Genomic DNA, 26937 nt, shown 5'->3' on the forward strand with positions numbered 1-26937 from the left:
TCAGATATAACGTAATGTTAACTTGTGTTAGTTGGTCATGTGATATGTAATAAATGTATGTCTTTATTCTTAACCCGTCCAGTCCCCTCTTTTCAATCAACCTTCAGTTTTTTTTTACCACTTCTTAAGCAATACAGTGATGGCTCCATATACTGTACACTATCCTTCCAATGGGTTTGGGGGCGATTCTGCTAGATACAACATTTCAAACGAAGCTATTGTTTAAGCCTTGGTAATTTACTCCCTGTCCTAGCCTTCCTCACGCCTCCTCTTCTTCCTCCTCCTCCTCCACCTCTCGGTTCAGCCTCTGACAGCTTGCTGGGCTGCTTCCCTCTGTCACCCACAGAAAAGAGACAGAGAGGGGGAAGAAGTGCTTGGATAAATGAATCAATTGACAGTGAACACTAAAACACATTTTTTAAAAAGAATATAAAACATATCTCAAGCTGGCAGCTTTGCGTAAAACATATAAAAAGCTTAGTTCTCAAAACCAAATCCACAGTCATACCCAATCATACCCCATACGCTATCAAAAATTAAATAGTATGTGCACTCAACTACCTTGTCACAACATTGGGAGGCTGAGATTGTTATTTTCAATAATCCATGAGTAATCATTACTTCCACATCACCTCTGATAGCTCCAGTGACTGATTGGTTAAACTGATGTGAAATGTGTCTCCAATCTTGTATCAAGTGGAAATAAACCATGCCATGTCACTTTATATGATTGTATGATTGTGTGTATATATATACAGTGTACAGTGTATTTATATGCCGATATCCCTTTTGTAAGTACTATGTAGCAATATTCTATTACATTGTAGTTGCATTGTACCTACTTACAACTGCATACATTGTTTAAGTGCCAGTTGATTTACTGTGGGATGAAAATGTGTTCCCATGGCAATGACTGCTTTCATGGGAGTAGGGAGAAGCTGCTCATAGCCACTGAACAGGCAACATGTACCTCAAGTGCAATAGCACTGAGTTAAACTCACTTCCTCAGTTGGCTCTCTGGCGCACCGCGTGGCTGAACTGGGTACTGTCTCCTGTTTGCACCCAGGGTTGATGACAGCTGTGACATGAGAAAACAGCATTTTCATTAGACATATTAATCACACACAATTTAACAGAAATGTCCAGACACTACCTCATTACACTTTGCAATGTCAATACTGTTGGTACACATTTCTGAGGTGTTACATTGAGGTAAACAACAGTGCAGTGTGTGTGTGTGTGTGTGTGTGTGTGTGTGTGTGTGTGTGTGTGTGTGTGTGTGTGTGTGTGTGTGTGTGTGTGTGTGTCTATGTGTGTCTGTGTGTTTCTATAAGTGTTTGTGCAAGTCATTTAAACTATGCCTGCCTGCGTGTGTGTTAAACTACTGAACATCTGTGTCTGTGGTAAAGGAGGGCTGATGCAAAATCATCCCAAACGTCCTTGACTCAGTTCTGAAAGGAGGCCTTACATAACAGCCGAGAGAAGTTTAAAGAGAGAAGTAGAACTAGGACTGAGAACACCCCAGCCAGCTTGCCCAAACTGAACAATGCTCTCTCTATTTTTATCTCTCTCTCTCTCTCTCTCTCTCTCTCTCTCTCTGTGTCTCTCTCTCTCTCTGTGTCTACTGCTATTTTATATTCTGGCAGATATTCATAGATCATCATTCAATAAGTCTGAGAGCTGTTCACTTTGCCAAGGATTATGACTCATGTATAATTGATGGATCCTCCTCCAGATGCTTACCGTAGCGATTTCTGCCAGATATGCACGCCTCTCGTCATTAGTTTTATGAAAAGCCTGAAAGAAAGAATAAGAGAAGAGTGTGAGAGGAGAGGAATTCATGAGTAAATCTAAAATATGTATTTATTTTGTCTTTCTTGAAATGAGTAACTATAAGATAAATAGCTGCTGCCCCATTTAGCTAAAGATCAGTCTGAATCACCAAAATGAGTGTGTGTGTGTGTGTGTGTGTGTGTGTGTGTGTGTGTGTGTGTGTGTGTGTGTGTGTGCTTCCATGTGTGTGTGTCTGTCTGTCTGTCTGTCTGCCTGCCTACGTGTCTGTCATCTGTTTGTGTGTGTATATCTGTCTGTTGTCTGTGTGTGTGTGTGTGTGTGTGTGTGTGTGTGTGTGTGTGTGTGTGTGTGTGTGTGTGTGTGTGTTTCACCATAAGGAGGTCATTCAGGTCTTCAGTGTTAATGCATGAGGGATTTGAACATGGATTATGACTGCTAATACGATGTGATATTAGCCTTTTTATTTCACTAATGTGTCACGTTGTTTGCCGAACAGCAAGAACAATAAACAAAGAAACAAACACACACACACACACACACACACACACACACACACACACACACACACACACACACACACACACACCCTTCTCTCCTGTTCGACCCTCAGACGACAGTCTATCAGCTGACTCTGCAGGCCAGACTTATCATTGGTCAGCAGCTTCAGTCTCTGCCTCAGAGCATCCTGGGAAAGACACACAAGTCATGACTAATGTACAGTACAACATAAAAACACCTCTGGATGCAGTTACATTCTGAGGGGGGAGCAAGCTTGGACGATTCTGTGTAAAGTTATGTTGCCTCAAATATTGCAAACCAATCAGAGCAACTGCAACTACATCAAATGAGTTCTAGCCTTTTTTTTTTTTTTTTTTTTTGCTCATTAGCTTACAGCAGCGCTCTAACAACTGTTGGTGAAAGTAGAGTTGAGCACATCATACAATGTAGGAGGATGTTGTTTTCCAGTCATAGAGCCTAATAAATAATACAACTAAGTGCTGAGTTACTGACAGTGTGTAATGGCTGAAGCAGTATGAGGTCAACGGGGCGACAGTCGACAGCGTCACCACAGAGCACAGAACAGCCATTGTGACACTGTTACAAGGTACTGTAGGCCTACGCATGTGTCACTGTGCGTGAGAGAGTGTGTGTGACTGATCAATGTATCACTGCATCCTCTACACTCTACAAAACTGTGGGCACACCATCCTAAACAGTCAGTCTTACAGTCTCTCTCTACTCGATTTCAGTCTCTCGAATCTCTATTCTCCTCACACACATGAGGAGTCTCTCTCTCTGTCTCTCTCTCTCTCGAATCTCTATTCTCCTCACACACATGAGGAGTCTCTCTCTCTGTCTCTCTCTCTCTCTCTCTCTCTCTCTCTCTCTGTCTCTCTCTCTCTCTCTCTAATTAGCATGTGTTACTTTCCTATCGTTTCTGTAATCCAGTGATTACTGTGCTCTGATTAAAGGCTGGTTTATTCTGTCTACATCAGCAAGAGGATCTAAAGCTGCAGCTGGCAGCAGCACCGCCTGTCCCTTCACTTCTCTGTTAGTCCCTCCATCTCTCTCTCTCCCTCTCTCCATCCCTCCTTTACTCCCTCAGCCCTTTGCTCTCCTCACATCCACCCTCCTCTCTTTCCTTTGAAGATAAAACAGAACAATAACAACAACAAAACTGTCAAACAATCTGATACACAACTGTACAAATTAAACTAACAAACAAAAACCTAATCACATGTACACTCACCACTGACATTTCATCATAGGACCGTATTGAGGCCAATCGATCTGCAAAACAAAACCAAATAATACAGGGATAATTGTAAAGGACTCTTGCATTAAAAATACCGGGTTCAAGTCTCGCTCAAGAATGCTGAAGCAAAGTACACAGCTCTAAGGATTTCAGCAAGCTTAGGGAACAAGCATGTTTATGTGTGTGTGTGTGTGTGTGTGTGTGTATGTATATATATATAACCATGGTGGTAAATGTCCTTCATTTTACCCATGGGGTTCCCCTTTAAATCCTCCAGTCTCTCGTGAACAAATATGATCTGTCGCTCCAGCTGTGCATTCAACTCCACCTGTGTCTCATATCTGGTCTTCCACTCGTTGCCTGAAGAATATGTATGATGTGCCAAAGTAGACATTAGGCTACTGCATTGGTTTAATAGCTAAATCATATGCAGGGAGCTGATAAATAGCCTACACATTTAATGAGTTATAAGCCTATTCATATTAGAATGTGAAGAATTGTATTGGAAAATTATTTGAAGAATGTCCTTTGTTCTAATCGAAAATGATAGTTTTTTCTGCCAGTGGACACTTACCCTCACCATCAACACTATGCAGTCTCTCTTCCAGCTCAGACATAGTGTTCGTTAAATCAGAAACTGAGTCCTCGAGCATTTCTCTACAAACAGGGGGAAATAAATTAATATTCTAATCAAAACGTATAATTTGGATGTAGAGACCAAATTATAACTTGTCTAACAGTTAGGTCTAAACTACTTACTTCATTTCTCTTTCTTGATCAAGTTCAGATTGCAAACGAGCTAAGTCATATTTACTAATGTCTGCATCTCCCATATTCTCGTCGAAGTTGCGGTCAACTCTCTGAGTTTGTTCCTCTCGTTTCCCATGGAGACCGCCGTATCCGACGAGGGTTCGGAAGTTGATTCGTGTGCTCTGGGCGCTCTCTGCTGTGGGAGCAACGCGTCATCGGCTCTTTTCGGCATCGGACTATCGATATCATATGGCATGGCCAGAATATATTATTTCCCCACATAATTTCTTCATTCTTTTTTTAATAATCAGATAATATGTTTCCTAAATGAAATGTGATAATAACAGTCATGGGTTGAAATAACACGTTAAACACTATCATTGTAAACACTATCATCACACTGTCATTATCATTATCATCATCATCATCATAATTTAGTTTAGTTGCAAAATTACAGCAATTATTGTATAACATACTCATGATAATAATCCTAATTTTTGAATGATTGTGTTAGAACAGAGAGATTGATAAAAGTCCAAAATGGATGATAAAATCAAGTTCACATGATACAGCTTCATGATTGCATTACGGTTTTCAAACGATTTAATGACAAAGCACGGCACATAGGACAGGCAGCAATAGCATCCCCAATGGTAGGCTAAAGTAACAACACTGTATTTTGGTAGTAAGTAATAAAAAACAAACAGTAAAACAGGTAGTTTTACACATAAAATAATCCTTCATTAACATGGCTTCACATTCAATGGGGTTAAGTAACAGATATACAAGTATGAAGTCTTAACTATTGTCTGAACTGTAACATGTTTTACCATATTCATAACTTCAAGTATTTCAACCACTTTACAAACTCTACAGACATTATCCTCTTAGGAAAATGAGCACAATTCACAAGAAAGATGCTCGACAGAGCTAGAGAATGAACAAATGGCCAAGTTACATTTCGGTGCCTAGCCCCACAGACTTGAAATGACTGGATAGGTGTTTATAATATGGCCTGAGCTCCTTTACCTTGTTGTTGAGGGCTAGGTGGAACCACCATCACCATATTGCTTACATCTAACCTGACCTTCCAGATCTGTGCAAACACAAAAAGGATAGGGGTTAGGGGCTGAAATGGAATCAGGCCAAGGAATCAACATGGCATCTATTTCTTCTTTTCTTCCTCTTCCTCTTCCTTCCTCTTCTCCTCCCCCTCTCTCTCAGGTTGTCCCCCGTTGACTGTGTGGCTGTGGTCTTTGATCAAAGCCTTGGCGGTCTTCTTGCCTGTGGTCTTCAGTATGGCCTTGATGCCCAGGTTATCCATGTTGAACGTGGTCACACCAACATTGATCACTGATTGGACGGCAGTGTCTGTGGCTTTCCCTGCATCGTCACCGTACCTTCACCATAGACGATAGTGGGTGGGGTTAGAGAGGCATTGGGAGAGGAGGACACTGGGATATGTAGTCCACCAGTACTGTATGTTCCCCAACATGGCTTTTAAACCCCATCAGAGTGGATGAAGGAAAGGAGGCAAGGATAGGAAGCCAGGTGCACCCTAAATATGGCAGCCATAGAGAATGAAAGCTGACATGGAAGTGTGGGACTGGAGAGCGCTCACTGCTATCCATGGGGATACAGTATACAGGACAGCATCATGGTACAGACAAAGAAGAAGAGGGAACACTGTGCGTTATGTGAATTCATATCAGTTTTATTAGTAACAAAGCAAGAAAGAGGTATCACATAGGAACGGCAGGACCACCACCCAATACACGCAGGCATTTAGCTGCCCTTGACATAAACAGGCCAGGAAGGACCCCTACAGACCAGACAGACACCCAGTCCAAAAACCACCTCTAGCCCTGCCTCTTCAGTGTTTGCAGATTTGAGGAACGCGAATAAGTGTGGTTATTATTGTGATGGTTCTATCAGCCTCGCAATTGGCTCAAAGGAGCCTTCTTCATATAGCTTTTACCTATCAGTTGCTTCAGATCTGTATTTTATGAAAAGGTAGTGACTAAGGGTTGTTTTCTGACAAGGTTAGAGTTAGTCACAGAGGGATGTTGTCAATAGTCACAGGGGTCAGTTCACAAGTCTTTGTCTTTTCCCATGCAGTCATATGTTGCTGGGGCTGTCTAAAAGATTCTCTAGACCCCTAAATCTGAAAAAGAGAGGTATGAAATAATATTATTTCTCCCAAAGCTCCAAGAATTTAGCTTCAGTGCCAGACTGTTTTTGCATTGAACAGCGCTACATTATTGCAGTGCCATATGAGGACCAACTAAAGCAGAAACAGAATAGCACCCAGGCTAAAAATAATTAATAGGTAGGTTTGAAAAGCAAAGAGAACAGCGTAGCCCTTAGTAAAGAAGGACAGATTTATAATATATAGTGAAGGTTACATGCAGGAAAGGAGATGGAGGAACTCACTTATGCTTCATAGTCGTGACAGTCTCTGACGCTACGCTTTTGCCAATATTCTTTGCTCCCGTTTCCAAACCAGTCCACATAGTCGAAAGACCTTTGTAGGAGACACATAGTGAATACTTAGAACTCTGAACTAATGTAGGAGTAATGTCACCAACTGTGCTTCAAGTGTCTCGGCATATAACTCTCATCTTTCAAGTGTATAAATAAAATTAACGTGTTATTGTTTACGAAATGTGGAGCTGTTTAAGAATATCTAATGTGTGAGTGTCTGTGTGAGTGTCTGTGTGTGTGCGTGTGTGTGTGTGTGTGTGTGTGTGTGTGTGTGTGTGTGTGTGTGTGCGTGTGCGTGTGTTTGTGTGTGTGTGTGTACCCTGCATACTGCTAGCTGCCACCACCATAGCTCCGTCCAGGTTGGAGCGGCCATCTTTGGTCTTCTTCATGGACTCTGGGATCAACTTGCTGCCATGCTTCTTCACATGAGGTGCCAGCTTATCCCCCACACACCCCGCTACTGTACACACTCCGTCCACTGCAAACACACACATACAGGCATGAGTACAGACACACACACGCACACACGCACACACACAATCTGGAGTTCGCTGGAGTCAGCAACACCTGGAGAGTAGGCATTTTGAAGGCCATGACCATCCGTTGTTTCCAGGACTAGGGTAAGTGAACACTCAAATCCTTACCCAGGAACTGACTGACCCTTACAGCGCCCCCGGTGGCCTGTTTGGCTACGTGCAGGCCCTTGGTGACCTTGGGGCTGACTTCAGCAGGTATGTTCTCAGGGGTGATGTGCTCACGCAGCTTAGACGCCCCCTTGTGGATGGCCTTGCCAGTGGCTTCGGCTCCCTTCACAAAACCCTTACTCAGCCACGTTGCACCTGTGGGGGGACAGTATTGGACAGGAATGTGGCATGTGTGTGTATCATGGTTAAAATTCTGTGACAAAAACTATATTTGATATAGAACAAAGTTGACTGTTAACGGTTGCATCACATTTTCTAAGTTCACTCTAGAGTGTAGACTGTCTGACTCTGCTACATTGCACCACACATTCCACTGTAGCTTTGTATGACCCCTGCCAGTGTGTACTCTCCAGCTGTAATAACACAATAGTAGTGTGTGATCTCCTCACTGAACACCTCAGTGCAGCCCAGCTGTGAACCCTTGAGAGGAAAAATGTGACCAATTTTTATTGATAAACACTGCTCTCTAGTGGGTAGTTTAGAGACCAAGAGCAATAGGACATCATCATTCACAATGTGACTTCCGGCTTACAACAATATTGAAGCCAGCCAGGAGGACTACCATTATTATCTTTAAACCAGCCAGGAGGACTATCACTATTATCTTTAAACCAGCCAGGAGGACTATCACTATTATCTTTAAACCAGCCAGGAGGACTATCACTATTATCTTTAAACCAGCCAGGAGGACTATCACTATTATCTTTATACCAGCCAGGAGGACTATCATTATTATCTTTATACCAGCCAGGAGGACTATCACTATTATCTTTAAACCAGCCAGGAGGACTATCACTATTATCTTTATACCAGCCAGGAGGACTATCATTATTATCTTTCTCAGTGTACCTGCCAGGATGCCTTGGGCCATCTTCTCGCTCCACTCAGGAAGCGGGGGCTTCTCATCCCCAAACGCCCCTCCAGTGACTCCTGCCCCCTCCCCAGGGGGACCAATGGGGACCTTCTCACTCAGGTTTATGCCCTCTGAACCCACTCCCTCCTCTGGAGCCTGACAGACAGGATAAGAGGTCATGCAGTAAATATTAGCACTTATCATGAGTTGGCATACTGTAAGAATGTGGGTACTACATCTTAGTACTGGGTTAGGTGAGATTCGGGCCACATACAATGTGAAACGCTTTGAGCACCTGGTGGAAAAGTTCTATATAAATTCAACTAATTCAGCAGGCTAATCCCTGGCATATACATGGATTCACCACCACTTTTTTTACACAGGCTCTCACAGCTGCTGAGTAGCTTAGCAGGACCGGTGTGTTTACACCCACAACAGGAAAAGAACTGTGGTGTTCAGCTGCCAAGTGGTGAGACAGAAACATGAAGAAAATGTGTCTAAATGTGTTGGTTTATTCATTGCACAATGTGCCTAGCTGCCTGACTGCGCATTCAACACCATATGGTGTTATTTGATAAAAGCTAGAAAACGTCTAAAACAGGTTGATATCCTATCTGATAAATTCCCATATTTGTGTTTATGTGACATACAGAAGGAACACAAGAATAAGCATGGTGGCCTAACCAGTCCCTCATTGGCCTAACCAGTCCCTCATACACACACTGGAATCTATCTCTCCTGAGAGCAAAACAATAAACTGCAAATCCATGAAATCCCCCCTCTCTCCCACAGACAAATGTGACCAGCTGAATTCCCATATGCGCACATGCCCACATGTGTGTGTGTGTGTGTGTGTGCTCAACAACACCATTATCATTCAACTACAGCCACCTGGATCCTGAGCTCAGTGAGCTGGGAGAGTAGGTCCTGAAACATGTCTCTGTCAGACGCAGGCATCTCAGAGGACAGCACCACGCCCACGTAGGACCCCGGGGTCCCCGCCATGGTGTCAGGGAACATGAAGATCCCAGAGTTAGAGAGAAGCACTGGGGTGTCTATCATCAGCGGGTAGAGCCAGTCACAAACCTGTAACACACACACACACACACACACACACACAGGTTAGAGAGCAGTAGAGGGGTGTAGGCAATCAGCAGGTACAGCTAGTCACAGACACACAAGGACCTTCTTATACCCATGTCTAGCCAATGTCATGACCCTCCGTGTCTGTGAGCTTGTATGACTGTCCTTAAGAGACAACAAACATCATTCTTTGTCCATGTCCACCCACTGCAGTAAGCCACTGTGTATGGTTGGCACCTAGAGGGTGACCAGTGCCAGCAAGGCAAGCAGGCAAGCAGGCAGGCAGGCAGGCAGGCAGGCAGGCAGGCAAACTTCAGTGTGCCAGAGGTATTCAGTCTGACCCCTGTGAGGGCACAGCGCTCTGGCCACCAACACAACAGAAGTGCAGAGTCATCGGTTACTGGGGCCATTGTACTACTGGGACACAGAGCTGCCCAGAACACTAGACTTTAATTCAGCAGGGCAGGGTAGCTAACACAGGCCTGGGGAGAGACATAGGCCATACAACAGGATTTACAGTGCAGTGTGTTCATTCTTATAACTCCATAATGTAATGTCTTTGGATGACATTAGTACAAAGATTAGCTTTTGCTAGGTGGTGTACAACACATATTGGTTAACACCTATACTGTGGATATGTATTGGCAATGTATTGCTACCATATCCATCACACTTTCCACAAGGTTTCAGAGTGCATCTTGAGTCTTGAGGCTTTGACAGACTGATTAGACACAGTAGTAACCTTTGGTTTTGAGATGAGCCTTTGACTCAACAATCACATGCTGTTGTTGAGCAAAGTCTCGACTGCAGGATCCAACTGGTCCAAAAGGCACAGAAATCATTCAGGGCGTATTGCATTAAGATGCATCTCTGACACAAAGACACAGCTCAGTCGGTTTCATGAGAGGAGCATCAAGACACGTAATGGCCGTCTCATTCAGCTGTGTGCACAGCGTAATCTCCCAGCATCTTCATGACCTCATCATCACCACTGTGGGGGAGTTATAGAGCGTCCAGTAAACAGAGGTCTGGAAATATTGAACAAGTAATGTGGAACCCCTCGCACAGCATATCTAGGAAAACTGATAACAGCAACAGACAAATGTGTATGTATCACAACAACCTTTTTCTTTTCTTTTTTTTTAATCTTATAATTGTTTACTCCCCACAACCCCAAACTCAGAAGTCATCCACACCCTCATCCTCTCTCTACTCTATAACTCTCTCACTCACCCACCCTTATCACATTCACTTCAGCGCGCGCACGCACACACACACACACACACACACACACACACACACAAATAAACAACCAAACACATACACTCTCCAGATTCTCCTTACATGTAAGAAGGCTGAGGGTCCTCCGTTAGGCCCATCCTTGCGCTGACTGCTGAACCTGATGATGCGTAGGTACCCTGGGTAGGACGGAGCGCTGACCTCTCCGTCTGCCGTCACAAAAAACATTTGTACCCCCCGTGGGAGGAACAGAAGCTCCTCTCCATCCCCCCCTCCTCCTCCTCCGCCCAGGCCCTGAGAAGCTCGCCCTGATACCCCAGCACGCTGCCCCCCCAGTCCCCCTCCAGCAGGGCTGTAGGCCAGGCTGTGGTGCCCGTCTGTGGGCTGGGGTGTGTAGGCTGGAGGCTGCTCTCCAGGGACCCCCAGGGCCATGGGAGGGAGGACGGGCAGAGAGGGGGCCATGGTGCCCAAAGCCCCAGCAGGGAGGCTGTCTGTGAGGGTCGCTCTGAGGGGCGATGGCCTGGCTGAAGCTGGGGACTGGGTGGTGAAGACAGGCAGTGTGGGGTAAAGGTGGTGGAGGGGACTGGTAGAAGGCTGCATCATTGGTCCCAGGGTGGGATAGAGATGCTGGGGAGGGAGGTCCACCAACACTGGTCCCCGTTGGACATCTATCGACAGCTCTGCCGTCTCCAGGCCGGTGAGGCGAGTGGTGATGTTCCTCAGAGTCTCCCTCATCTTCTGCTGTAGTTGCCTGGCTGTGTCCCAGGGAGCACCCTGGTGCCTCTCCGCCCCAGTGGGCACCTCCAGTCCCTGGGTGAGGTGCTGCCTGCCCCTCCTGTAGAGCTCCAGGGCCTCCGGTGTTCTCCCAGCCTCATCAGCCGCCAGCCCCCGGGTCAGGCACTCCAACGCCCGGTCGTACTGGTCCTTTATGAGCAACAGCTCAGCTGGCTCAGCCAACTCCATGCCTGGGAGACTGGAGATCTAATCTTTGGATGGAGAGGGACATAAAAAGCAACGGAATGAAACCTGGATAGCCTACCCCAAAAAGTTATTAATTAATTAATGAGTTAATACAAATTTGTTTCCACGATGGCGGACAGAGGAACCAACGTATTTACTGTTATTATTTGCCAAAGAAAGACAAGTGTACTGCAAATATTTTTTAGCGCAGTAATGGGCGTATTTAACTCCATGTCCTTGCTCTTAGCTATGCGCTTCAGGGTTTGTCAGTAATGTACGTCGGGTTCTACCTGTCCGACAAGAACATTCAGCGTGTGCTAAAGAGCCATTATTATTATTTAGACAGTGGTATGGAAACTGTTCTTCATTTCACAGAAGTGTTTTTTCTGTCACAAAACTATTCAGATTATGCCTTTAGAGCTCAACTAGCACAGTACACGATACTTAACTTGTTCTAAATACAGAGGTATTTAGTCAGTTCAGACCAGACGGATCCCATTCCCAATGAATGTTAATTAACTTACCCTTGTATTTGACAGCAAAAATCCCGTAGGCTATTATTTCAAACTCCAGGAACAATTGAAAGTAAAAGAAAACCAATAGTTGCTCTCAAAACTGGAAGATTTGAGCCATTTGCCAGAATAGAGGCCTAAGTATTATCTTTGACTTCAACAAACGCTCATCTTACTGTCTCTCGTTGTCCCCAAACAGATTCATCTCACATGACCGACTACACAACCAAACCCGCTTGGCCGAATTGGCCAATCACCTGTGTAGGGAAAAATGTCCTACGGCTCCATTGCCACTAGGTGTCCCCCTAAGAAGTCATTTGATTTGTATAAAAACGACTCAGATTTCATGGATACCAGTCAAGTCTTGCCCTTATGAGTTCTGAATCAGAATATTTTCACAGGGGGTAACTTCCAACTACTGAACAGAAAATGTACCCACTAGTATGGAGCTAAAGATAATCAATAGGTTAAAAAAAAAAGTGCCCCTTGCAAGTGACAGTAAACACTAAAAGCAGGGAATTGAGTAGTTCCATTGTAAAGCAAAGCACAGAGGCAAACTGTAGGCAATTTGTCTGGTTTAATCTCATGATGGAACATACAAGGTGCAGTCTGAAGACCATGATTCTGCAGCAGTGACAACCAAATTGACTTGGTACAGTTAAAACAAAATGGATTCAAAACCATCTGTTTCAAATACACTTACAGACATGGGAAAATTCCTGAGCTCTTCAGACTAGCACTTTAGGTATTCAAGAGTTTGTAGTTAAGAAACAAGTTTTTAAAATATTGTTTACTTGATAGCTACCTATAAGCTACCTAGGATAAACAGCTTAAAAAAAATAATTGATTAAAACATTAAAAGCAATCCCATAAAAATCACACATCCAGTATCTACAAAGGGAGGTAAGCGCTGTGTTGTGATCCCATCTTCAAGTAGGCCCCAGCAGGTTCAGTGAAAAGGCAGAGCAATAAGTGGAGTTATCAGCGACACATTGCCATACCTGCAGAGAAAGAAAAGTCAGACACCATTACCAAAACTGCATCCACACCAAATACAATCCAGTTTTAGCAAACAGCGACCCGAAGACAAATCACTGCATGTGCAATAAGAGCACGCATTGTGGATACTTTAAGAGCCATGTGAATCATCCTAGTTTAATTGAGAAATGCAATGTAGAGTTGCTGCTGCCATATTTAAAAAAACATCACTCAGACTAGACCTACTTTGAGCTCTTGAACTTGTCTCTGATAGCCTGTTGGGGGCGACTCGCTGCACTCAGGTGGAGCTTGTGGAGGTCCTTCATACAGGGGACAATCTCTGCCAGGGTGTAACCGGTGAAGGCATACAAGGCATCAGGCTAGAACAGAGGATGAGCTAGTTATGGCATGTCAACAACCAGTCAAAGAAGTTGTTCATTGTTTGAAAACCGCAAAGGAACTCCTGATACATCAGGAAACGGTACTTAGGGAGAATGTGATGAGTCAGCCACTCACCCAAAGAGCACTGTTAAGGGTGTAGTTGGCTAAACAGTAAGCTGCAGCTGCCACCATTGATGGAATGTATTGTAGGAATGGGTCCACTTCTAGCAGGCTCAACTCTGCCACATACTGAGATTAAAACATAGTCAACTGTAGCATAACCCAACTTTACATGTTAGTGTTACTAACTGGTGAGCATGACATTAGTCACATTTTTAAAGCAACTTTAAGTACAGTGAGTGCATACATGGTCCCAGCAGGCATAAAACCCACAACCCTAGCATTGCAAGGCCATGCTCTACCAACTAAACCATGGCATGAATAAGATCACTGGCATAGATGTGAATCTAGCAAGTGGGCATAAATAGGACTTTACCAGGGCAAGGTTCTCCGTCTTGGAGCAAACCGACTGGATGGTCATAAACTGTCGGAGGAACTGGTTTGTGGTGGGTACAGTCATGTCAAAGGCCAGCACCTTCAGGAGGAGGTGTTCCATACGAAGCAGCTGCTTCTTGGTGTACGTGTCATCTGTGATGTACACAAACTCATCCACCTCAGGAGGGTAGATCTCCTCATATTTCCTATGAGACAGGGGCAAAAGGGCAGTGTCACCAGTTTAATACTGCTTGTAGGAAACAAAACGATTGATCCTGCAAAACACAAGGGCCTTAAGCACATGGGGAAAAGTCACAACGGATGCATCGACTGCATTACCTCAGGCACCCTGTACACCCCTACTTACGCAGCCAGTAGTATGGCAGCAGTCCCCACCAGCTGGAGCTTGCCCCTGAGCACAGACATGCAAGAGAGGAAGCGGTCCATGTAGTTGACAGCCAGGTAGATAGTCTCCCCACACAGCTTGTACTCTTGGCCCACCTCCACCAGCCAGTCCACCAGGATGACACGCATGCAGTTAGTGATGTCTGGCTGCTTCTTCATGTAGCCAGGCTTCGGCCGGCATTTTAACTGCAATGGAGGGTTGAAAAACCAGTTACATTCAACTGGTACTGTGAAGGAGAGATGAGGGCCGAGTACTGGTGCAAAATGGCTGCCATGCACCTCTAGGTTAGTAGTTACCCCCATACAAGGGGAGACTTAAACCTAGCAAAGTACTATAAAGCCATCATTTACTTCATTCCAGCTAGAAAATGCTTCAGAGAGACCTACAAGTACAAGGTGCCTGAACAGTTAGCTATAGAAGCCTTCTCATTTGGAGTGCTCACTTCACTCTCCCGCAAGTGTTGGTGGATGTCCTCTGCATACTCTGCCAGATACAAGATATCCTGCATGGTCAGAGGTTCATCGTCAGGTAGGGTAGACATGTCCATGCATGATCCTGCAAAACACAAGGGCATACTCTTCAATGCATCTGTGACAATCTGGAATATAAATAAAAATCAACCCATATGGCATCACCTCTCACCTGAGCTCAGGTCCAGGAAAAGCTGAAAATCTTTATACTGCAAGGAATCAGCAGCAGTCACTGACTGATGTCCAGAAGCCAACACTTCATTAGAAGCTGGAAGCACTACCTCACATGGCTCATCCACAAATATGTCAAAGCTTGAGCTTGAGGGACAACCCGGTAGAGTGGTATGGGAGTTGTGCGAGTTGGATCCAAGTTTGGAAAGTTGGCCTGCCTGAAAACAGATGGGATGAGCATATTTTGTAACTCAAATGTTGAATTCACCTCGATTGCAACAAGACTTGCTCAAGCCACTCACCTGGTCATGCTGCTCGTTCTCACTCAAGACGCCCAGAACGGTTCTTTGTTTGGCTCTCTGCATCCGAGATGGATCCATCCTGTTAGAGGCCTGAATATTTTCCCGGCTGCTACGGCTGGCGGTGGTGAAGCTCATCTTCAAACAAACAGCTAGCAACCTAGGAGAAAATGAAAAAGGTAAACAAGCCAAATTGCCAAGTGGAACCGCAATAAACTGGCTGCCATGGCTACCGGCGTCAGTGCACGGAATGGTTAGCAAGCTAGTTAAAAATGTTAAATTGAGTCATGCTGAAAACAAGTCACCACTTTTGCAGACACTTCGCTCACATCGTAAATCCGCATAGAGAGCTACACATGCTAAAAATGTAATTCAGAGGCTAGCTGGTGAAGTTAGGTAGTGTCTGAGCTGATAATGTAGCCATGGCACAGGTAAGTGGACGAACAACCTCAGCAGGCTAACTTTTCAAGCATTTCAAACGAAAAAAACCAAACCTGTTATAATGATGTATTGCGCAACCGATGCACTCCTTGCAAACAAAATACGGAGCAAACTGGCTTGGTAGTATGAGTTGCTACCTCCCACCGGTATATATATGGCCCGGCATTTAGGTTCAGTTCATTCCAATGAGCGCACTGATCAGCTGTAAACTCAGCTGTTTCGGATTTTCTCAAATCAATCGAACCGCCCCGGTGCGCAGTCCAATCACGACCAACAACGATAGCACGTGGTGACGTCTCCATAGCAATGGGCCAACACTCAATGACTTGGGTGCCACTCTGTGCGTGCCGCATAATTTGCAACTTTGCATGCGTCTGCAGTTCCCGAAACGAAATGCATATCTGATGATGAATGATAAATATGTTTTTTGACCTAAACGTGTATAAGTCCTGCAGAGAGGAAGGAGGAGATCAGTGATGGTGTGTGCGTGCGTGCTGTGTTACACAGTTACATTTACATTTTACATTTACATTTATGGCATTTAGCAGACGCCTTTTATCCAAAGCCATTTACAACAAATACATTTGACTAAGTAAGTGAATCATCTATCCATCAGTCATCATAGGAAAAATTAATCTATGCTAGGACCAGGGGCTATTGGCAGTCACAATTCATTTTCTTTAATTTATTATTATTTATTTACAGGAGAGAAACTTGCACAGGGGGGCAGTGGGGATGAAGAGGTCTTTAGGAGGGGCAGTTAAGATGTAGCCTGAAGTAATGGGTCTTCAATCTACGGCGGAAGATAGGTAGTGACTCTGCAGTCATGACAGCAGTGGGAAACTCGTTCCACCAGCGGGGCGCCAGGACAGTGAAAAGCCGTGACCGGGTAGCGCGGCTGCTGTATCCACGTAGAGGCGGCGGTGCCAGGCGGCCTGCCGAGGTGGAAGAGCGGAGTGATCGGGCAGGGGTTTGGGGGCTGACCATTGCTTGCAAGTACAATGAGGGGCTGTTCCCTTTGCCAACCGGTAGGCGAGCACCAGGATCTTGAATCTGATGCGAGCTGCTACCAGTGAAGGGACTGGGAGGGGATGGATTTGATGGGAAGGGAGAAGGATACGAAATGATGATCAGAAACTGAAAGAGGGGTAACAGTAAGGTTTGAGGTATGGGAGGATCTGGTGAAGACAAGGTCGAGCTGATTGCCTGCCTTATGAGTCAGAGGAGAGTGGGACAGGGTAAGGCCGAAGGAGGAGAGGAGGTCAAGTACTCCAGACGAGTGAAGCTTCGTTGAAGTCACCCAGTAGTAAGAGCGGTGTGCCGTCCTCAGGGAAGAAGCTGAGAAGGACATCCATCTCATCTAAGAAGTGGCCAAGCTGACCTGCTGGACAATAGATAACGACAATGTGAAGTTTGACAGGGGAGGTGACAGAAACAGCATGGAATTCGAAGGTGGATATGGTGTGACAGCGGATGGACATTATGTGACCACTTAGGTGAGATGAGGAGTCCTTTGCCCCCCCCCTCGACCAGAGAGTCTAGGGGAATGAGAAAAGGAGTAGGCATCAGAGAGGGCTGCCGGAGTAGCTGTGTTTTCTGGTGTAATCCATGTCTCTGTGAGGGCAAGGAAGTGGAGAGACATGAAGCAGGCATAAGCTGAGATAGCCTCTGCTTTCTGGACCACTGACTGGCAGTTCCAAAGTCCTAAAGTTCCTAATCCTTGCATTTCAGTTGACATCCATTCAGGATCAATGGCTTGCGTCTGAGTTACCAGACATGTTTTCGGTTGTCCGGGTGAATGGCAGCGACATTGTTAGTGACATATTTTTTTGTTTCAAGATTAGTTAACCCCTTCTGTGTAAACCTGGGGCTCATTTGATAGAGCATGACGCTAATAACACTTAGGTTGTGGGTTTGACTCACTGCAATGTAAGTTGCTTTGGATAAAAGCGTCAGCTAAATGGCATATATTAAACCTGCAGGATCTCTTGTTTTTGATTGTTTGTCTTTATTTTTTTTATACTGCAAGGTTTGATATTCTAGAAGATACACTTGCTTAGCTTACACTTAGCATGTACTATGATAAGTGATCGAATCATAATAAGCTTGGCCATTGTATTGATCTGAGTTATGTCAAGGAATTCAAATACAGAAAGGATACTCTGCCCTTGTTTGTGCAAATGTTTGTGCAAGAAGACAACTGTCATTGTTTGGCACAACATAGCAGTTGGCTAAAAGCCAGGGAAGAAGTACTCATTGTCATGCATGGAATGAAATGAGGAATGATATCAAACACATCCGATTTTTTACATCCACCAGCCTCCCCTGCTAAAAACAGTTTCAGGTGACCAGGCAAAGAGGATATCTGCATGCTGATTTATTCTCTCCAAAAGTAATGTTTTAATTTCATAAAGTGAGCTTGGCTGACTGATTAGTACTGCAGATCCCATAGCTTGTTATCTGGCCCAGCTGATCATCACTCTTTTAACTTACTCTCTCAGGATCAATAATCCTTCATTTATTTCCTCCATGACAGTGTGTTATAAGTATTATTTTTGTCCATATGTGTGGGCCAGGTACCCTATGGCACAGAAAGAGAGTGCGTGCCTTTGTACTCTGGTGGGCAATTAGCCCACTATTAGCTTAACAGTAGGGTCCCTTCTGTCCACTGCTGGAGGCTTTTGTTTCTTTGTATGGCTCTGACGACTTTAGCTTAACAGTAGGGTCCCTTCTGCCCACTGCTGGAGGCTTTTGTCTCTTTGTACGGCTCTGACGACTTTTACCAATCTACCCTGAGGACCCATGACTCCTATTGACATTTATGTAGTATTGTCATGTTATGAGTAGTTTGTCCAACTAGTCTGGGATTAAATATCCACCTACCAATGAGCCACTTTAGCACGCTAAGCTAAAGCATAGGCATTTGCTCAGGGACCTATTGTGAGTATTTAGGTCTCAGGCAACCTTACTCATCACGTTCTAACCGCCTCTGCTACATAGGAATTACACAGACACATTGTGTTTGTGAATGAGTCAGGGCGATTACAAACCCATGTCTGTCACGCCCAATGATAAAAAACAGGTCAGTGAGCCTCTCCTTGTTGCTCTGAACCAAGATCAAGATATATGAGAGATCTATGCTTCTGATGTCTTTATACTACATACTACTGCTCTTCTGTACATACCTGTCTATACTGTTCATAATGCACATATCCTTATTTTTTTTAATGCTACTGTTAATACACTGCACATATCTGTACATATCTGTTTATACTGTTCATACTGCATTCCATATTTACTCTGCTTTAATGTTACTGTTAATACATATATACTTATATACTGCTTATACTGCACTGCACTGCCTATACAGCTCATATGCTGCTTATACTGTTCATACTGCATTCTATTTATTCTGCTTATAATGTTACTGTTAATACATATACTGCTACACTGCACTACTTATACTTATACTTATACTGCACTACTTATACTGCTCATATACTGCACTACCTGTATATATTGTTCACACTGCACTTTTTTGCACTTCTGGTTAGACGCTAACTTCATTTCGTTGTCTCTGTACTTGTACTCTGCACAATGACAATAAAGTTGAATCTAATCTAATCTTAAGTTTCCATGTAAGCAGAGCTACAGTATAAAACCTCATCCTCATTCCAGTGTTCCTCCTCCTTACTCAGAGTGAAATTACAATGTATTTCCATGTGTGTGTGCGTGTATGCTTGGTACAATGCATTCCTGACACAATGTGTGCGTGTGTGCGTGTTTGTTTGTGTGTAAAAAGCAGAGTCTTTCTTCAGAAGTCACACAGACACCATGTTTCCGTCCCCGCTGCTGTTGCTGCTGCTGTTGCTGCTGGTCTCCAGCTCCTGGGCCTCCCACTTCTATGGGGGAACCATGACCTTCACCCCCAAAGGGAACAACACAGACGGATCTCTCAGGGTAAGACCTCTGCATCCATACAACACATTTTCAACTTATTTGTTCCAGAAGATTCAAAGATAAAGATAAATACAGATAAAGATAAAGGACATTAGACATTTAATATGACAGGAATATTAGATACAAGACATTTAATATGACAGGAAAACGGAAATGGATTCTTGTTGCACCCAGAGTTAATGAATATCTACAGCAATATATGAACATTTAACATAATAAGGTAAAGGTATAATGTAATGCTGATAGATCTGTGGTATTATCACTATATTGTTAGAAAATCAAAAAAAAAGCTTTCAGTATCAGAGTTACTATTTGAAATGATTATCATTTTCGATGATATTTTCTTTTCTTGGTTTCAGTCAGTACAGAGAGCAATCTTGAAATGTGTCTGAAGTGATGGTCAAATGTGACATAGACTGTATCATTGTAGGTGGACCTTCGATACAAGTATGCATTCCATCAATGCAGTCAGTCAGACACCTGGGATTGTGCCAGTGGGGACTGTGGGACCCAAACCAGTTTAGTGCTTGGTATTGTAGATGTGCTGGGGACTGGAGGGGCCGTTGGGGACTGGTGCCTCACAGAGGGAGTCATGACTAGACATGTTTCCACTAACGCACCATTTGAACTGAGGTGAGAATAATGATAAAGACAAAAAGTGGTGAGCTCTATGTTATCCCTTTTCTGGGCAATATCTTTGGCAACAGTAATAATCTAAACAACACAATACAGGCATGGTGCAGGTACCATACAATGTATACTGTAACCAACTAAAATAAAGTATTTAATGCAAAATCAGTGTTAAGAAGTAAGTAAGATGACAGTAATGTAACCTTTTCCTTGATCTCATCATCTCATCTGTCATTACAGCTTTCAGGGGGGAAATTGGATAGTCAATGCTGATAATGTTCAAAATTGGGAGCTACGTACTCTTGTGGATCTTGGGGTCAGGTCTGACACAGGGACAGCTAACCGATCGCCACAGACCACCATCTTACCTCTATTACGGTAAGTATCCTACAGTCTTTTCTCTATTCACGTATCCTACAGTCTTTTCTCTATTCACGTATCCTACAGTCTTTTCTCTATTCACGTATCCTACAGTCTTTTCTCTATTCACGTATCCTACAGTCTTTTCTCTATTCACGTATCCTACAGTCTTTTCTCTTTTGGCCTGTAGTTTACCCAATTACAAACAAATCCACACAATCATCTGTCATAGAGTGACATCTCTCTCTCTCTCTCTCTCTCTCTCTCTCTCTCTCTCTCTCCTCCAGTGTTCCTATAAATTGTCCAAGAGATTACAAACTGTTGGCCTATGACCCAGATGGAGACCAGGTCAAATGCAGATTTGCAGAGTCAAAGAACCATGAGTGTGCACAATGTACCCCTCCTGTTATTTTCACACTGCAAGTAGTGAGTATCCAGCCAACCACAGAGAAATGTGCTGCCATGACCCCAAGCTGAGTCATTATAGTATAAGAGTTACCCTGCTGTTATTCAAGCCCTCTTTTGGATGGCTACAGTAAGAGTAAAATAAATAGCTAAACACCTATTCGTCTTTTTTGTCTCCATTCCTCTCCCATAGCGGTCCTGCACTTTATCGTTTCGGCCCAATGTATCTAATCCTGCCAGTTATGTTGTTCAGCTGATGATGGAGGACTTCCCAACTCAGCCCATCAACCTCACCTACACCAATGGCTCCCAGTCTCTCAGGAACCCCTCAGTCGACCCACTCAGCAAACTGCCAGTACACTTTGGAGTGACAGGTAGATAAAAAATATTTAACGTGCAACACGCAGTTCAACAATGTTATCTGCCACTTTTGACTCATATGACTAGCAAAATGCCCAATGCTGAAAGGGTGGAGTCAGTCACTATTGCAGCCACTTAATGAAAGTAAAGTTAAATCGATTCAGTGAATTGAAAAATCAGTATACAGGATATGTTTTGTACAGAGTTGCCAACCCTACAGCATACAGTAATAGGCACTTTGGGGTATCATATCATGGTATCAGATCCATATGCACAGTATTTCACTAACCTAGTCTTACTGGCTTCCAGTGGATGTCTCTGTGACCTCCTGTACAGAGGGGGAGTATCTCCCCAGGTTCCTGCACCCGACTCCAGCGAACGGAGCTCTGCTGTACACCCCAGTCAACCAGACACTGGAAATCACTGTCTGGGCAGAGGCCACTAACTCAACGTGAGACACTATTATTCACCACTGGGTGGCAGCACTGCCCATAGAGTGCATGTTATATCTACCCAATGCCAAATCATCCTCCATCCCTATTGTCTTACGCCAGGTGTTGTCATTCTAGCACCTCGTCTGAACTATTAGCGTAGAACTCAGTGTAACAGAGTCATGCTATCTGTCCGAAAGCAATGCCTCGATCACTTTGTGTACATCTGAAAGTAATGGATGGGTGTAAGCAATAACGTTTCATTATGCTTGATGAATACAAAAACATGGTGGTCAGGCTGCAATTAAATGTTAACAGTGTTATATTTTTGTGCTTCTAAGGGTTTCTGACTTGCTGGTCAGTGGTCCTCAAAACATAACAGAGAACAGGACTGCCTTGGGAGTGTATGTCTTAAGATGGACGCCCACAGAGGCAGAGGACGGAGAGCACCATCCCATCTGCTTCATCGCTCAAGGAGTGGATGGCAGGTGAGTCCCCATAAACGTACCCCAATTTGTATAGGTCTTCCTTTAATCCCACTGATTAAAAATTGATGACTTCCATTGAGTCAGTGAGGGTAAAATCACTGGAAACTAGCAACAGCAGGCCACACAGTAAGAATAGCAATGTTTTGATTGTTCTAAAGGGCCACTCTTTTCAACAACTGCATAGTTTCAACTGTGTGTGGTTTGTTTTCAGAATCTGTGTTGAATACTGTGTCTAAATGATCAAATTTCACATATGTTCATCATTTCAGTTCTAAGTATCAGTCTGAGCTACGATGTGTCATTGTCAGCGTTGGAAACCCAAGTGGTGCGTCCAGTATATAATACTTCCTCCTGCATATCCATTCCCTTCCTGGTGTGCTGATTCTCACTCTTTAAGATCAATCAATGTGTCTGTGTTCTACAGCAATTGCAACTACAGCCAAACCTACAACCACTCCTGCCCAGACGACAATACTCACAACTACAGCCAAACCAACAGCCACTCCTGCCCAGACAACAATACTCACAACTACAGCCAAACCTACAACCACTCCTGCCCAAACAACAATACTCACAACTACAGCCAAACCTACAACCACTCCTGCCCAGACAACAATACTTACAACTACAGCCAAACCTACAACCACTCCTGCCCAGACAACAATACTTACAACTACAGCCAAACCTACAGCCACTCCTGCCCAGACAACAATACTCACAACTACAGCCAAACCTACAACCAGTCCTACTCTGACGACAATACTCACAACTACAGCCAAACCTACAGCCACTCCTGCCCAGACAACAATACTCACAACTACAGCCAAACCTACAACCACTCCTGCCCAAACAACAATACTCACAACTACAGCCAAACCTACAACCACTCCTGCCCAGACAACAATACTCACAACTACAGCCAAACCTACAGCCACTCCTGCCCAAACAACAATACTCACAACTACAGCCAAACCTACAACCAGTCCTACTCTGACGACAATACTCACAACTACAGCCAAACCTACAACCAGTCCTACTCTGACGACAACACTCACAACTACAGTCAAACCTACAACCACTCCTGCTCAGACAACAATACTCACAACCACACCTGTTTTATCCACTTTAACAACTACATCTGTGACTATCACCCATTCAACCACCCAGCTCACAACCACCCAGGCACACACAACTACTAAATACCTTACTACTCCAATTCCAACCATCGCTCCAACAACCAATGAAGTGGGAAATACTATCACAAGTGATGGGCCCAGTAAGTAACTTCTGTGTAAAGATAAGATGTTTTTGAATACCGTATACACATTAAATATGGGGGTGTGCATGCGTGCGTGTGTGTGTGTGTGTGTGTGTGTGTGTGTGAGTGTGTGAGTGAAAGAGAGAGCGTGTGTGTGTGTATGTGTTTTATGTGTAATAATGTTGTATATCCACAGGAATTGTAGTTGGATTGAGGGTGAGTCTCTCCTCTCTGACTCCACAAACAGATGCTTACATCAGAGATGTGGTCTTACCGCAGGTCAGTGTGACACTGTCAGATCAGACAGCTTCATACTCCTCAAGTCTCCTCCAACCAGCACCTCTGTGTTCTCTCTTCAGCTCCGTGAGGAACTGATCAGGAGAGGGCTACCAGGGGAATTCACACTAAGCCTGAGAGCCACTCAAGAGATCAGCCCCTGAGGGAGGAAGAGGAATTCTGTTCAATTCAGTTTGAATATTTTCCAGGTTCTGCTTCCAGAGCTGTTGCTGTAATATTGTGTGGAAGAGTTATTACCTGTATACAGTAATAGTGCTGCCATTAAAAATAATTACATGTCTGGTTGTAACTACTTTATTTTTTACCCAATGACTAATTGTAAGATTACTTATCATTAGTTTGTGTGCCACAGAAGGAGAGAAAGGAAAATATGTGTGAGTATGACAGAGTGATAGAGCATAGAGGAATAGAGATGGAAATGAACAGAGGGATATAGAAAGAAAGAGAAACAGACAGACAGACAGACAGACAGACAGACTTACAGTAGATAGAGAGAGAGAGCCAATGCGGTAGCATTGCTCTCCATGGGGTCACTCCTTAATCTCAAAACTACACAACAATAAAGAAAAGAAAAGAAAATATGTGAGAACCCACCCTGAGAATCTTTTGGTGCAGTGGAGATGACACTCTGTACCTTTTGGCACTCCGGAGGATGGCACTATGTACCGGTTTCCTTTTTTCTAGACAAAAAATCAATACCTCTTCACACTCCCTGCTGAGAGGAGCTGAGGCGTACAGACACACACACACACACACACACACACACACACACACACACACACTCTCTCTCTCTCTCTCTCACACACACACACACACTCACTCTCTCTTTCATACACACACACACACACAGAAAAAGAGAGAAAAAGAACATATTCTAATGGTCCCTAAGCAGATGCAGATTGTGTGAGACAGACAGTATTGGGCTACTGCCATTAGTGTGATGTATTACTGCTGACAGGCTGAAACCAGCTGCATTATAAAACAAGACTGCACCTCTTATAGTCATCAGTGGCTTCCTTTCCTCATCCACACTGATGTAAAACAACAGTACAGGAAATCACAGCACACTCTTGTACTGTTGGCCTCTTATGTATTGCTTTCACCATCCTGTATGTTTTCAGATCAGTGCGTCCACGAAGGAGACAAGGAGGAGAAGAAAGGTTAAACAATTGAGAAACATATTTCAGCTGACGTCAAACTTATCCAAAAGTAATTGGCTTCCGACTTCTTCCCCAGACAGCTTCCAATCTCTCCCCAGGCTGTGTCCTATTGCTTTGTAAGTTTCTGCTTGGCGGCGTTTTAGCGAAGCGCTCAGGCTCCTTCGGCTGAGAAGCCTATCTAGCGGCAGGGTGAGGAGTTTAGGGCTTACTCTACGCTGCTGTAACTGACTGATGTTCTTTTTTTCCGCCCCTCCAACAGGTGGTGTCACTCTTATTAGATGATGGCCCCGTGGAGTGGTTCTATCTGACCTAAGACAATGTCCAGAAGAGGACAAGCTACTCTGGTGAGATGCAGTGAAGTCACCATCTCATTTGGCCTCTGCCTCAGTAATGTGATGGTCTCTCGGTCTGAGTCTTCTCTCCCTCCTCTAATCCTCTCATTTCTTCCTCCTTTTCTTCTTCCTTTCCCATGTTCTCTCTCTCCCTCCCCCTCTTTGTCTGCCACATGCTCCCACCGACCCTCTCTTCCCTCGACATGTCAGTCATGTCCTACCCTGTTGTAATGAACCATTCGGGCTGATCAATGGATTGAGTACGGGAATAAATAGGTATAAACAACAGGAACAATAGACACTGATTATCCTTTTACCATCCGCCCCCCCCCCCCCCCCCCTCCCTCCCCCCCATTACGTTCTCAGGTACATTGTATGGTAATGGTTAGAAAATCACAAGTGTCTGCTGTAATGAAAACCTCATCGTTGTAATAAGCCTGTGGTGTTCTAATGAAAGGAAATGAGCTCATCGTCTGAGCTAAGTTGAGGCTGGGCGTTCTCATTGTCTGTATAGTACAGCAGGATAATGAAGCGAGTTAGAGATGGGACCCAGCTACAGAGAGTGGCCCAATTTACTCCAGAGTGCCTGAAGCTCCCTTTCATAAAATATCACAGACTCACATGTGGCTGTATAACCATAATGACGCGATAACCTTTGATGAAACTTTAATTGTTTACTTTTTGGGTCTGTTTCTTTTTCTCTTCATTAACTATTCAAATGATCTAGGGAGGAAGACTTCCAGTAACACGCTGCGAGGAGAGGAGGGGAGGAGGAGAGGAGGGGAGGAGAGGGGAGAGGAAGGGAGAGGAGATGCACATTTTCTGGTTCTCTGAGCAGCCTTTAGAGGAGGCCCTCTATCCCCCCACCACCCATTGCTCACCCCTCTGAACATGTCTAGCCCTGCACCCGACATCCCTCTGCGCTCAACTTATGAATTATGAATTTATGAAAAATAGTTTTTTGGTTTTTTTTTACAATTTAAGGGTCCCCCAAATCCTTTCTGCTCTAAATTATTCATTTATTCAAATGAATCTGACTTTGGAGGACCATTTTCCTTCTTTTTTTTTTCAAATCATCAATTTGGAAACTACACTACCAGAGGGTTTGCATTAAATTGGCATATGGGTGTAATGTGGTTATAGAAAAAGAGCTTGGTTTGGTGTAGCTTGGTAGTTGTTGTTTAAGTGTGATACTAAAGTTGTAATATATAACTGAGTGGGTTAACTGGTATGTGTGTGCGTGCATGCATGTGTGTTTGCTTGAGCACGTCTATCTATCTATCTATCTATCTATCTATCTATCTATCTATCTATCTGTGTAGACTGACTTCACTTAAAGAACTTCCATTCAGACTTTTGGTACTATTTACACTTTTTGCTTAACCTACTGTGTTACCTTCAAATCAACCTTTAAATGCCCAGGTGTTACTTGTGTAACCTGAGTTGCTTGAAAAAATATTTTTCATAGCATTTATACTTT

The 26937-nt window shown here is 44.1% G+C and overlaps 4 protein-coding genes across 4 annotated transcripts; 1 reads left to right on the forward strand and 3 right to left on the reverse strand.

Moving 5' to 3' along the window:
- Positions 1-259: 259 nt before the first annotated feature.
- Positions 260-4383, reverse strand: ccdc169 (coiled-coil domain containing 169; the record flags this gene model as incomplete). Its single annotated transcript, XM_083694759.1, has 8 exons — positions 260-333; positions 1027-1078; positions 1744-1797; positions 2381-2479; positions 3545-3585; positions 3800-3910; positions 4125-4207; positions 4310-4383. 8 exons carry the CDS (start codon positions 4381-4383, stop codon positions 260-262), a joined length of 588 nt encoding a protein of 195 aa, XP_083550885.1.
- Positions 4384-4660: 277 nt separating this feature from the next.
- sparta (spartin a) lies at positions 4661-12283 on the reverse strand. Its single transcript, XM_083665486.1, has 8 exons — positions 12148-12283; positions 10769-11649; positions 9233-9427; positions 8338-8497; positions 7429-7623; positions 7104-7262; positions 6734-6824; positions 4661-5700 (listed from the first exon to the last, which is right to left on the reverse strand). The coding sequence occupies exons 2-8, from the start codon at positions 11624-11626 to the stop codon at positions 5466-5468; spliced, it is 1893 nt and encodes a 630-aa protein (XP_083521612.1). The 5' UTR covers positions 11627-11649; positions 12148-12283; the 3' UTR covers positions 4661-5465.
- A 717-nt stretch (positions 12284-13000) lies between these two features.
- On the reverse strand, positions 13001-15878 carry ccna1 (cyclin A1). Its single transcript, XM_083665147.1, has 9 exons — positions 15830-15878; positions 15339-15495; positions 15038-15254; positions 14838-14950; positions 14357-14580; positions 13991-14195; positions 13630-13743; positions 13360-13493; positions 13001-13136 (listed from the first exon to the last, which is right to left on the reverse strand). The coding sequence occupies exons 2-9, from the start codon at positions 15471-15473 to the stop codon at positions 13085-13087; spliced, it is 1194 nt and encodes a 397-aa protein (XP_083521273.1). The 5' UTR covers positions 15474-15495; positions 15830-15878; the 3' UTR covers positions 13001-13084.
- Positions 15879-19610: 3732 nt separating this feature from the next.
- LOC310822432 (uncharacterized protein) lies at positions 19611-24237 on the forward strand (the record flags this gene model as incomplete). The annotated part of the gene is made up of 10 exons (XM_083694770.1): positions 19611-19736; positions 20167-20369; positions 20607-20744; positions 21014-21152; positions 21325-21505; positions 21801-21942; positions 22264-22410; positions 22680-22735; positions 23865-23947; positions 24028-24237. 10 exons carry the CDS (start codon positions 19611-19613, stop codon positions 24106-24108), a joined length of 1296 nt encoding a protein of 431 aa, XP_083550896.1. The 3' UTR covers positions 24109-24237.
- Positions 24238-26937: the final 2700 nt, after the last annotated feature.

Source organism: Argentina silus, assembly GCF_951799395.1.
Source record: "Argentina silus genome assembly, chromosome: 2".
NCBI classification, from domain to species: Eukaryota; Metazoa; Chordata; class Actinopteri; order Argentiniformes; family Argentinidae; genus Argentina; species Argentina silus.